The sequence below is a fragment of the Pogoniulus pusillus genome, chromosome 28 (genome assembly GCF_015220805.1).
Source record: "Pogoniulus pusillus isolate bPogPus1 chromosome 28, bPogPus1.pri, whole genome shotgun sequence".
NCBI classification, from domain to species: Eukaryota; Metazoa; Chordata; class Aves; order Piciformes; family Lybiidae; genus Pogoniulus; species Pogoniulus pusillus.
In genome coordinates, this window is record NC_087291.1 from 7,709,551 (window position 1) to 7,722,982 (window position 13,432).

At 46.0% G+C, this 13,432-nt stretch overlaps 1 protein-coding gene across 1 annotated transcript; it reads left to right on the forward strand.

The window, feature by feature from the left end:
* The first annotated feature begins 5,947 nt into the window (after positions 1-5,947).
* Positions 5,948-12,623, forward strand: HOXA3 (homeobox A3). The gene is made up of 3 exons (XM_064167063.1): positions 5,948-6,050; positions 8,915-9,503; positions 10,919-12,623. The coding sequence occupies exons 2-3, from the start codon at positions 9,032-9,034 to the stop codon at positions 11,686-11,688; spliced, it is 1,242 nt and encodes a 413-aa protein (XP_064023133.1). The 5' UTR covers positions 5,948-6,050; positions 8,915-9,031; the 3' UTR covers positions 11,689-12,623.
* Positions 12,624-13,432: the final 809 nt, after the last annotated feature.

The following is a 13,432-nucleotide window of genomic DNA, read 5'->3' on the forward strand; positions in this document are numbered from 1 at the left end:
CCCTTTGAGTTCATGAGAGGTGGTGGAAAAATCAAGGCAAGGCTATATACAGCACCATGCACAAATGATGAAGTCACAAAACTGGACTACGAACACATTAGAAGAATGAACTATCTGATTTTCTTTTAATCCTTCCAGAAAAAGTTTTGTGAGTTAATTTTTGTTTGTTTGTTTGCTTAGCTTACTTACCGTGTCAATAGCACAAGTTAAACAACCTTAAAGGGAAAATGTGGTCTGTTCGCACATAGATGAGGTTGCCTGGCTTGGGGACCACATGCAACTTTGAGGTTTCTTGTAGGTTGGTTGTTTTTTGTGGTTTGGTTTTGTTTTGTGGTTTTTGTTTGTTTTTTTGTTTGTTTTCCTTAGGCAAAGAGCTCCCCCTCCTCGTTTTTGGCTTCCCCCCCCCCCCCTCTAGTTAGAAACCTGTAATTTTCTGCATCACTCAAATCAGCCGTATAGGAAATGCGTAAGCACAGGTTTAACAGCAGGGTCCCAAAAGATTCTGCGAAATTCAGAGACACGCCAGTGAAGGAAGGTGTATTCTTCAAAGTGTGTTACAAGGATAAAAATCAACTAGCTTCTTAGAAGAGACTCTTTTTTTGCCTTTGTCAGGTAATTATAGGTCTTTTTAGTTTCTACAGGAGCCCTGATGTAGCGTGTGGGTGTTGAGCAAGCCCTGTACAATGGTAGGGTAGAGGCATCTGGGGGTGGGGGGAAGGCTGGTAATTGTCCCATTTACAAGGGGACTGGAAATAATAGTATTAAGGTTTGGGCTTTCTTCGGGGGTTGCAGAGGACATGAGACGTGGAGCAGAGTGGCGGGCCTGGGGAGCAAATGCCGGTTAATTAGACTAAGTATCAAAGTGCAGCGTAATCCCATGCTATAAGAACTCCTCTTACCTTCCAATGGTCTTTGTCTAAAGAAATATTGGTGTGGGAGGAAAAAGAATCAAACCAATGTCCCCTCCTAGTCATCTGCATCTTCTGGATTCCCCCCCCCCCCCCCCACCTCTTCTTTAACGGATTGGGTTAAGGCTTTAAAAAGCAAAGGCTCGCGCTAAGAAACCCTGTTCCTTCAGTGATTCCCTATTTCAAATAAAAGGATTTAAGTTGACGTATGACCACGTGAGCACATAATACAGCGCATTATTGTGGCATTTGGAGTGGAGACCCGGTCTGGCTCCGTCTGCGATTACGCTTTTCCAGTTTCTGTTCAGAGCAAGCACTGCTTTCTATTATTTTTTTTTTCATCCTACCCCCCATCACCGTCCTCTCAAGAGCTGGCCATTTCGCTGACAGCTTTCGTTCCTTATGGAAAGGTTATTGTCGAGCCGAGAGGACGAGATGCTTCGTTAGAAAGGATGGATTTTATTTTAAGGTATTTCCGTTGATTGTTCATTTATGTGGTGAGTTATTGCTGTTCGAGGCAAAGGTCAGTAGCAGAGGCTGGAGTAAGTGCGTGTGTGTGTGTGTGCGGGTGTGCGCGTACCCGGAGCCAGGCTGCTTCCCTCTTTGTTTCAATTTGCTGCGGTAAATACTCAACTCTCCCCTCACAGCGAGCAGAGAAGGGAGAGTTTGCTTCTTTATTTATTTTTCTCCATAGAGATCCCACACTGCTGTTGATGGCCGACTGCCTCCACCCCGGCCCCTCGATTGCCATCTATATCATTATTTATGATCGGCCAGAGATGGGAAGCATCTTTTGTTGTCGTTTGGTTTCCCACCCCCCCACCCCCGCCCCGATTTTGTTGGTTTATTATATCTATTTGTGACTTTATGTTTACTTATGTACGTATTTGGGGAAGCCGGAGAAAACGATGCGGGGGCAGGGGGGAAGCTCTTTGGTCGGGGTCGTGCTCGAATGTGCGGCGGCGGCCGCGTTAGCTGTTTTATGGGTGTTTGCTCGGCCTCTGCCGCTCCGTAAATCGATGAGTGTGCGATTGTGCTGCCATTTTATTTATGAAGCTTTAGTGGTACTTTGTTTTCTGTTCGCTGAGGGTTTCATGGGCGCTCAGCAACGTGACAAAGCTTCCCCTTCCCAAATGAGCCAAGGCGCTCCTCTTTATTTCTCCAAGAGAAGGAGCTGAACCAAGAGCCGGGTATGGCTTCTAACAATAAACCAGCCTTGGAAACGTGTGTTGTTTGGGGGTTTTTTGGTTTTGTTTCTCTCTCTCTCTCTGAATGGGGATCTGGAAAGCGAGAGTGAAAACGGGAGGAGTGGAAATGATCTTCTATCAGAACACATACTAACCAAAAAAAATCATATTCATACTGACGTTTACATGAATACATCTATATATGTAAGTACGTATACATATGTAAGTATTTGCATATACTTACAAATATGTGTGTGTAGTTATATACAAGGAGAGCCCTTTACATGGCGAAAATAAATGGTAGCTTGGCCACCCAAGGACAGCAAATGCTGTATAAAACATTTTCCTGGTGTGTCCCGGCTTTGGGAAAGGTCGGGTTGGTGGGGTTCTTCCCTCCTGTTCCCTCCGCGTCTCTCGCCTGTTCCTGCGATACCATTCTGTGTCCAGTGAGCGGGTGCTTGTAATGGCTTGTCTTCTGAGTGGTCAGAAAGAAAGGGAGAGAGGAAGAGAAGTGAACGATGCTAAAAACTCCTCTGAAACCAACCAAACAAAAAAAGATTCTTTGCACTTGGAGCTGTTAGCGGCTGTTCTGCAGAGACCTGTAGGGCAGAGATGTTGGATGTGGTTTCTCGCTTTCCTGCTCTTTGAGATGCTCTCAGAGCAGAACTGACCCAAAGAAATGCTATTTCCCCTTCTTTCCATGCTGAAACACATTGTACTTTCCTAGAATCTCTCTTGGGCGAGGAGAGCTGTTTCCCTCTCAGGTGGGTCTAAAAGCCAAGACGGGCAATGTTGTATTTTGAAACGGGCCGAAACAGACCTCGAAAATAAAGTGCAAGCTTTAATTGCAGCTCAATTACTTGGCAGCGTTTTCTCTGATTTATGACCTAGTTCGGATGCATATTGACCCAGTTAAAAGACTCATAAATAATACAGTCCTACTCTAGAGCAAAAGAAAGAGAGAAGACTTTTGGAGGAGAGAGGGATTTCAGCGAATTGTGTTAGATAATCTCAGTCTGCTGAGCAAATAGCAAAGAGTCCTTTGCCATTTTTCAGTGTTAGAGAGTATAAACAATGAGTCAGATCAACCACGGCTCTCTTCGATAGTCCATCTCTTCTTTAAGGTATCTATTATCCCCTCCTAACTCTCTAACGACTTGGACAGGCATCACTTTCAGAATTGGTCCCTTTCTCCAACACTCCCCTCCTTGTTATTTAATCCCTAAGAGATTCCCCCCAAACTAGCCTTGAGTTATAGTGCTGCCTGCTTTAATTTCGGAGCATCCAAGGACGATGCACTTTACAGATATTATTTTTTTCGAAAACTAAGAGTAATTCCAGGAAAGTGGAGGAGTCACGTAGAGTGGAACCCTTCGGGCAGAAAAGGCCATTTCTGACCTGGGCATCAACCCCAAAAGCTGACGGTCTCTCCCCGAGCTAAATTCTATCGCTCTCCGTGGAATGGAGCAGAAAGAAAATATTCGGCCTCTGGGAGGAAAAGACAGATAAAAGCAGCGGGGATCTGGGCGTTGGGACACTTATCCCAACATCACAGGAGACATTAAAAAAAAAAAAATCATCTCATGTTTAAAATGACGTCTTTGGGGAGAGAGGGGGCGTGGGGAAGCGGGACTAGCAAGGCAAAACTCGCAAAATACTCTTTGCAGGCGGTAGGACGAAGAGAGGAAACACTTCAGTATTCCTATGAACCATTCCGGTTCTCACAGTTGAAGTCCCTTACAAATCCCTTCAGTTCTAAAAAGATCTCTTATTCCCGTCCCAATCCCCCCTCATAAATACAGACATGTAGTCAGAATATCCCGCTGAACATCGCTTCGAAATTTAAAAGGCACTCCTACAAAAAGATTGACCAGGATTTCGGCAGGGCTTCCCAAACCAGCAAGTTCTTCGGCGTACTGCAGTATCTCTCTCTGTCTTGCCAAATCCTCTTCTCCCGTCCGGGGGGCTCCGTCGGGGCGCAGCGCTGCCTCTCTCTATTTGGTCGGACAAGAGGGGAATTGGCAGATCAGCAGTTTCAGAAGAAAGTGTGGGGTTGATTATTGACTAAAAAGACTTTTTCTTCCGATGCAACATTCAGGGGATTGTTTGAAGCAAAACGCATACGCGGGATTTTTGCTTTTCCTCTCCTCCTACGCTGTCCGTTTCCCCTTTCATGTGGTGCCTTCTCACTTATGCCATAAGGAGCAAGTGTTTTCTGTTTTAGTGCTCTGTTTACAGCTTTGGTGCATGAAGTCATAAATCTTGCATAGCCATAAATGACAAAAACCATTGGTATGCGTAAGAGGCCACCTCAGCCTTATAGTGCTTTTTATTTCTCTCTTTCCCCTTGCTTTGTTTGTGCTTTTGAGATGACGCCGGGCTCCCTCATACTTTAAATGGTTATATTTTTAATGCCTTAATTAACGAAGTAACATCAAATTTACACCTAGGCATTATCCAGAGCCTCCATTTCTTGCAAGGGGACCCATAGTCCAGATCCTGTCTGCCAGAGAGGCAGGAGATGCAACTTTATTTAAGTTCTTGTTTGCACGGTCCCTGCTATGTTTCTGTTGTAAGAAAAGGGGGAGACACTCCCCACACAAAAAGAGAAAAAAAAAAAACCATAGCAAAAAAGAAAAAAGCCGGGGCCGTTGCAGAAAGCGGCGAGCGTCTTCCTCGGCTTTGCCGAGGAGCAAGAAGAGAAGGCGAGCTGTGGGACTCCGGACTTGCGTCCACGAGGGGCTGTCGCCCACGATCCCCACGAGGGACTGCGGGTACCCCGACCACCCTATGCAGCGCACGTATGTGTGAGAGCCTATATGCCCGACCCGGGAGCTGGGGATATTTGGGGGGTGGAAGGGTGCCCGTGTATTCATGTGTGTGTGTGCGCTCACGCATGCATGAGTTAATAATTAGTAACTCTAATGATTTCCAGCGTGGCTCTGAAAGCATTGCCCAGAGCGGGGATCCTGGTGGGCTTCGGTTGGCTCTCAGGACTCAGCCCCGGCTCTCCGGCTTTGCTTCCCTCCCCGGGACTCAGCCAGGACTTTGAGGGGCTCCCGGCGGCGGGGAGCAGCAGAGGGGCTATTCCGCAGCTGCCCCCCAAGGCCACCGGTAAGAGGGACAAACTCAAGACCCCCTCCAGCAGCACCCCCGGAGGCTGGTGAGAGCGACCCTTTGTGAGCGCCGTTTGTCTTCATTAGCATAATTTTCCTGGACTTTGGTGACGCCCGGGTGCGGGAGGGGGGGAGGAGGAGATTGCACTCCTTCACTGCCACACTCCTCCGCTCCCCCTCCCCAGCCCCCACTCTGCCCCAGGCTTCCTCAGGCGGCCTGTTTTCTTTCTTTCTTTCTTTCTTTCTTTCTTTCTTTCTTTCTTTCTTTCTTTCTTTCTTTCTTTCTTTCTTTCTTTCTTTCTTTCTTTCTTTCTTTCTTTCTTTCTTTCTTTCTTTCTTTCTTTCTTTCTTTCTTTCTTTCTTTCTTTCTACTTCTCCCTGGCTTTTTTTTTTTTTTAAATTCCCTCCCATCCCCCTTTCTCTTTTCGTCTCTCTCCTTTCCTTTACAGAGCAGCCCTGGAAAACATCCCCGTCCTCCGTAACCCGCGCGGGGGAAGCCGGGCACGCCGGCGACTGTTTCGGGGCAGGGTGGGTAGCCTGAAGCGGGAGGGGAGTCAAGGAAGTGGGTGTCCGGAGAATCCATCTCCATCCCGTGCGGGACGGGGCTTGCCTCTCCTGACCGAAGGGTGCTGGGTGCTGAGGAGCTGAACCAGTGCCCACGCCGCGGCCACAGGGACTGGGCTGGGACAGATAGTCCCTCCGTCCTGTGCCGCCTCCCCACCTCCCCTCCAAAAAAAAAAAAAAAAAAAAAAAAAAAAAAAAAAAAAAAAAAAAAGGAAAGGGAAAAAAAAAAAAGAGCGAGAGCATGCTGGCTTCCGCCTCAGTCGTCAGAAGTTAAGGTAAGCAGGCCACAAATACGCTGCTATCAGTCGTGAATGGTGGAGTTTATGTCCCAGTGATTTATGACCGTAGACTTAAATGTCGGTTCAAGAAGAGTTCACAAGCTGGGGCTTCCTTCCAGGCAGTGAATGATACTCTTACACTTCGTGTTCAGGCAGCTCTCTCTCCTCTCTTCCCCTCCCAGCCCCCCACCCCCTTGTCTCAGCTTTGTCTTTATCTTTCAGGAAATCTTTCGGGAGGGGGGTGTGGGGGGGTGGTTTGCCTGGATTTTCGTCCTAGAGTCAGAGTTTGGGTCTTGGCTGCGAGTTACAAGGCAAAGATCTGGTGTGCTTGGGAAGGGTTGAAGGTGGAGGGAAGGACAGGGTTGGGGAGAGCTGATGTGGAGTTGGGTAAGCGGAGAGGGGGAGACTTGCCTCCTCAAGTACCTTTCATCTGTTGTCTCCGGGCTGTCTGGACTGGGGGAGAGAAATTGGTAAAGGGCAGAGAGGTGTACTGCACAAGTGGAAATGGAGTCGATTAAATGCACACTGGAAAAACTGAGGGCTGATCTGTGTTTATGAGACTCGCCTTTTTGTTTTCGAGGTGGAGAGGAAAGCTCTTCTCATCCTAGGCATCGGTTGAGGTGGGAAACTTTCTTTTCCACCTCTCGTTAGGACGCTATTGTCATCCTGATCGTGGTCTCTTTTACTCCGGCTATTGCCGCTTTTACCAGAAGTGGTCGGGCACTCCTAAGGTTGCCCCTGCTTCTGTATAGCATTGTAGGAAGTGATTAACTTGGATAAGCCAAAAGCGGGACCCATTTTTTTCAGTTGCTGGCAGTCGGCCGAAGCTTCAATGATATTTTACCTTACTAGCAAAGTTGCCTATTGTCTGCGGGCAGCCGGCGGCGGGTGCATCCCAGCTCCTCATCCCTACTCAGCTCTGCCCGTCCTAGCAAACTTCCAAGTGGCCAGGGGAAGACAAAATATTTGATGTCGCGATCATGAAAAGCGGATGCCTTTGTGAAGTCACCACTGGCTCATTATTTCTTCTTTCTCCTCTGGTAGTGGTGTCTATATTCTCTCTTTCAAAGGAATTGAGAAAAATCACACCAGGCCTCGACAGCATCAGGAAGGGGAGGCGAGGAGCTGGAAATTACGTGCGTGCCTCAGATCTCCATCGCCTTATTAGCTTAATAACATCCAAGCAGCTTGATTAGTGCAATAACAGCGCAACCGCCCTGCTGTAGGTGTGCTATCTTCATTTTGTTACGATCTAACAAAAGGAATACTGTTTTCTAAGAACTTGTATGACTTGAAAGGCGTGGAATGAGCTCGTTTGGTGTCTGTGTTGTGTAAGGCTTTCCGCCCCTAAGCATTTGTCCTCTTTAAATGTTTGGGGGGGGGGGGGGGGGGGGGGGGGGGAAGGGAGAACACACAACTGCTTAAGTACAGGGAAAGTGGCAAAAGAAACGAGAGTTCTGTTCCGAGAGGACATGGTTGTTTGTCAGCAAGGGGGTAGGGGGACGGTGAGGAATATACTTTAATTTCTGAGAACAATGTAAGTGCATGAGGAAGGAGATAGCTCGGAGATTTCATAAAAGTCTAATTTGTCATTAATGTGGGCGATTCTTTAACTGGTTATTTTTAGTCAAGTGACTTTGGTAAGAAAAACAGACAAACAAACAAGCAAACAAACAAAAGAAACCCAAAACAACAACACAACAAATCCCAAACTCAGAAAGAAGGATGGATGTGGGACAATAAAGGAGGGGGGAGGAAAAGGATTCACCCTAGCAGAAGCATTCTCTAGGTTTGTGTCCACCCTCTCCCCAGCCAAGTGACCCTCATACATCAAACTACATAGCAGTTTCCAAGACAGAACCTATTATCGCTAAGTTGGAAGGAAAGTTCAAGCCGTGGTCATGGAGATGAACGCTGGTTTTTCAGGTTCCTAGTGTGTTTTTTTCCCCCAATCCATCATGTTTTAACAGGTAGGATCTGGCTGATTCCATGAAAAGTTAGTGTCTTGAAAATAACTCCTGATAAAAACAAACGAACAACTGGCAAAGCACCCAGCTTGCCCCTGCAGGCTTCGCTGAAGGGCCTTCAGAGTCGCGGGTGGGAAGCAGCCACGGGTGTTGCGTGGGACGGCTCTGGACACTCTGCAGAACCGAGTGGGAGACACTGTGAGCAGCGGCTGGGACTCGCACGGGCAGAAACTATTGCTGCAGCAGTGCATGACCTGGGTGGCTAGGGGTGATGTGCCAGTGCAGAGAGGAGAAGGTGCTGGTTTTGTTTATTTTCCTATTGGGCATTTAATAAACACTCTAAAGTCCATCAGTTGGGATCGGGAACTGTAAATATCCCTGGCTAGGAAATCTTTCCCTGCTGTTCCTGCCCCCACCACACATAGACAGAAACAATCTCGTGTATTTCTTTGAAGTTGTATGGAGAGCTGTAACCTGGAGGGAAAGATGCCGGTTACAGGAAAAGGTTTGATCTTAGAGTTGAAGTGAAGGAACAGCCCAAACCCTTCAGGTTAGCTGTCCCTCTATCAGCCTTATTGCAGAGACTGGTATTAAAACAGCCTCCCAGTGATAAGCAACCAACCCCCTAGCCATGTGGTGCCCTGTTCTGTTTCTTAAGAATAAATAAAGAAAAAACCCTGGAAAGCTCCTATCCCAGTGCAGCAAACTGCATATTTGTAGCTGCCACTAAGTCCAGGCAGCTTTTATATCGAAATGCTCTGTGCCTGAGGCCAAGTCATGCTGCTAAATATTGCTGACCACTTTTTCTTTTATGGCTTTCATGTCACTTAGCTATTGAAAGTAAGATGGATTTGTACCATTTCTTCACCCTGCTCTGCTCTCCCCACACCCCAGGTCTGCCCGGAGAGGCCATTGGAGGAAGAGTGCCACGTGACAGAGGGGTGCCAATGTTATTCTCCAAGGGTGTCAAGACCCTGTCAGTTTGTGAAATAAATATTGGGAAACAACGAAATGCAAAAAACGACCTACTACGACAGCTCTGCAATCTATGGTGCCTACCCCTACCAAGGAGCAAATGGTTTCACTTATAATGCAAGTCAGCAGCAATATCCTCCATCTTCATCACTTGTGGAAACTGAGTACCACCGTCCTGCGTGCTCCCTCCAGTCCCCTGGCAGCTCTGTGACCCACCACAAGGCCAATGACATCAGTGAGAGTTGCATGAGGACCCTCCCCAGCCAGCCTCTCCAGACCCCCGGCCTCACTGACACACAGGCTCCACCACAGCCACCTCCAGCCCAGCAGGCACAACCTCCACCTCCGTCCTCTGCCTCGCCATCTCAAAATGCCAGCAGCAACCCTGCCCCAGCCAACCCCACCAAGAGCCCAGCTCTTAACTCACCCACCATGTCCAAACAGATATTCCCATGGATGAAAGAATCTCGGCAAAACACGAAGCAGAAAAACAGCAGTTCCAGTTCAGGTATGAAACACACTCCCCCTCTCCCTGGGTACCCCTGGGCTGGCCACACATCCTGTGTGGACAAAGGCAACACTACTCACCTTCACTTTGGGGGAGAGGGAGCTTTTTCTCTTGAGCTTTTGGAAAAGGGTTGTCACCACTCACAAGGGGAACTCAGTGAGCAAATCAACCCTTGCAAAACATTCCCGGCCGTGCAGGGTGGGTCCAAAGTAATTTTGTTTACTTGTAGCTAAAGTACTCGGGCCCTCCTTCATCTGTCGCATTTCATAGGCAATTCCCCTTCCAGTATATCAAGTCCCTGCAGAGCAGCCCAGGCCTTAAGCCAGAGGCCTGTCCCAAGTATTTTGTTGGTACTCTTAGACTAATAAGACAGTGACCTATCTCTGCTGAAGTGTAACGGAAATAAAATAGCTCATAATCATGTGCAGACAGGATCAATGACCTGCATTCAGTCAAAAGCTCTTCCCATTTTAACAATATGATTGGCAAAGTTACAAGCCTAGTAAACAAAAATCATTCTGGAATACCATAAACTGGCCCATAAAGTAGTATCTGAGAGATGGAAGTATTTATTAACGTTTTTATTAGTTATAGAAACCCAAATCAATAAGACAAGTCCTAGCTCCAATGCCCAGGAGTTGGGCTTATATTAAGCTCTTTTTTTCTCTTTAATGTGCCTTAGAAATAGAGTCCAAAATTTTATCAAATGTCTTCGTCAGTCTGCTTTTTAAAGACCTGGTAACATTGCTGTTTACAACCTTCCATATCATGTATTTATTTTATTAAAAAGCAGCAACATTTAAATATGTCTGCAGGGCTATACACAAATCTAGGCACTGGATGTTCTTTGTATAAATACTATATTTCCCAATCACTACCATGTGTTCATATTTTATGCTAGATGTGATAGAAACACAACACTGTCAATTGTCTACTTATATGTTATAATGGCTTATTGTAGATACCTGACTTTCAGGCATCTCTAACTGATGTGTATATATAAGGGTTTTCAGAAAAGGAAGGTTGCTGATCTTTACAGCAATGGGAAATGACTGATTCTTGATGACCTTGGTCCCACCATGTCAGCAGAGCCATAGACAGATCTTCAGAGTTTCTAAACTCCAGTGTGTTTCTCTGAACCTTTCTTATTCCTTTTTGAGAAGCTCATGTTGTACACCGTTATTCTTAAAGGATGTAAGTATAGTTATAATGATGATAATGACGTGAAAGAAGTCTGTTGAGTCTGTATCTTAGCATAACTAAATTCAGGCCAAGAGGAGGACTCATTGCTTACACGAGCATCTATCTTGTATCTGGGAGCTGAACTCTCCAGGTGTTGGTGTTGCTGGCTTTTGATTCTGGTTGTCATGTCTAGGTTTGCCATGCTGATTGTGTTCTTTGTGTGATTTACATAGGTGAGAGTTGTGCTGGTGATAAAAGCCCTCCGGGGCAAGCCTCCTCTAAGAGAGCCCGTACAGCTTACACAAGTGCCCAGCTGGTAGAACTGGAAAAGGAATTCCACTTCAATAGGTACCTTTGCAGACCACGAAGGGTAGAGATGGCTAATTTACTCAATCTAACAGAAAGACAGATCAAAATCTGGTTTCAGAACCGCAGAATGAAATACAAAAAGGATCAAAAGGGCAAGGGCATGATGACCTCTTCAGGAGGACAGTCCCCAAGCAGAAGCCCTGTCCCTCCAGCTGCTGGGGGATATCTAAACTCTATGCATTCTTTAGTAAACAGTGTACCCTATGAGCCCCAGTCACCTCCACCATTTAACAAGCCTCATCAAAACAGCTATGGCATCCCTGCATCATATACCACTCCTCTTAATAATTGCCCACCTCCTCAAAAAAGATACACGGGGACGGCAGCTGTGACACCTGAATACGATACTCATCCTCTTCAAGGCAACGGTTATGGGAATCCACATATACAGGGAAGCCCCGTCTATGTAGGGGGCAACTACGTGGAGACCATGACCAATTCTGGGCCTTCCATCTTTGGTCTAACTCATCTCCCTCATCCTCCCTCTGGCAACATGGACTACAGTGGGGCTGGGCCAATGGCCAACAATCACCACCATGGACCTTGTGATCCACACCCAACATACACAGACCTTACCGCTCACCATCCTTCTCAGGGAAGAATTCAGGAAGCACCCAAACTCACCCATCTGTAAGAGACAGTGGTCACTAAGTGGAATACCAAGCCCCCAACTTTTGGAAAGTACTCTCCTTCTCTTCTTTCTCTCCTCCTCCCTCCATGTGACCTCCCCTTCTTATTTCTTTTGTTCGTTTTGGTTTGTTTTGTTTCCTTTGGTAAAAGCGTTTTCTAGTTTATGTGACGTAGCAATATTTGTTGCTTGAATTGCTCCATAGTTTCACTAGTGAATATTTATCTTCTCGAACTGTAGCCTTGTGTCTCACTTTGAGAGTATGCAGAGGCTTTATACTTTACCTTCTACGCTTTTAACAAAACAGGGTATATGAACAAATTTTCTATAAAGGGAATTCTTAAATGTGAATTTGTTCGTACATGATTGATCCCATGGGGAAGCAATTTTTTTTATTGCACTTCTTTTAAATAGCGAGAAAGACATCAAAAGCTCTTGGACAGGGACTCCCTGGGCAATTATTAATACGTGTAAGTCTTTCAATGTGTGTATGCTGGTGAACATTCAGATTTATTTATTTTCTTTTTTTTTTTTTTTTTGCAAACATTGAATAATCTAAGTGTTTAAAATTTTATTTATCCCCATTTGTTCATATTTATATATATATAAAAGAAAAAAAAAAAACCCTTGTACCCTGAATATTCAGGAGGTATTTACCTGGCCATATGTTAGATGGCATATCGGCAAGCATAGGAAATCTCATTTGAAAGGGAACTATAACTCCTTTTATTAAAAATGGTGGTGATGATGATGATGATGATGATGATAACAATGATGATGCAATAAAATCTGGGAAAAAAATATCATGGTTTGAATATTTTATGCTTGTAAGATCCAGCTTAGGTGGAAAGCGTGTGAAGCTGAAAAAGGCTAGATTTGTTTTGAAAGTTATACATTCCTTGCTGCTCATGTTCTGAAAAAAAAAAAAAAAAAGAAAACAAAACAAAATAAAGTTTTTATTCTGAATAATAAGGAGTTAAGAACATGTCTTTTTGCAGCTGAGGGGAAGGCAGACCTCTCTGTGATGTGGGGAGATGGGAAACTCACATGAGGATCCACTCACCCACCCGAGGGCCCCACAATGCCTTTTCAGCATTTCATAGGCAGGGAGAGGAACCTATTTATTTATTTATTTATTTATGTGCCAGTCTGGTTATTTATTTAATTAATTAATTTATTATTTCTTTTGTACTTACCAGCGGGGTTTCACGGCTCCCCCATATCGCGCCTCCCCGGAGAGGGGGGCAGGTGGGCTCGCATCACCCCCGCCTGAGTGTCCGGTGTGGCATCGGTCGCGAAATAGCGCGGGGAGCGTCCCCTGGCTCCCGGCAGGCCTCCCGGTCTGTATGTGAAGCACATGGGAGCAGCACATTGGATCCCAGGATGAAGCCCCGCGTGGGTACAGAGGAACTGCCTCGTTACGGGGCTGAAGGGTGGACGGCAGCAAGGCTGGCAGCAGGGAGCAAGGAGGGTAGAGCAGGGCCCCGGCCAAACCCCAGATGGATTGGGCGATGCCGAGCACTACTGCCTCTGGACACGGCTCTTTCCACACACCCCACCCCGGCTGCATTTTTTTTTCCTTAAAGAAGATCTGTTGTTGTTTGTTTTGTTTTTTTTGGTCCTTTCCCCTTCATTTTGCCCCTCATAGTTTTATATATATATATAGAAAGAGAGAGAGATATTTTTATATATATAATTTTGCATTTTGCTTTGGGTAAGTTTAATTTTTCCTGATCCGCCTTCCCTCTTT

Coding starts and splice junctions, on each gene's coding strand:
- HOXA3 (XM_064167063.1), top strand. CDS start 9,032: ATGCAAAAAACGACCTACTACGACAGCTCTGCAATCTATGGTGCCTAC. Junction 9,504..10,918: donor AAACAGCAGTTCCAGTTCAG/GTATGAAACACA, acceptor TGATTTACATAG/GTGAGAGTTGTGCTGGTGAT.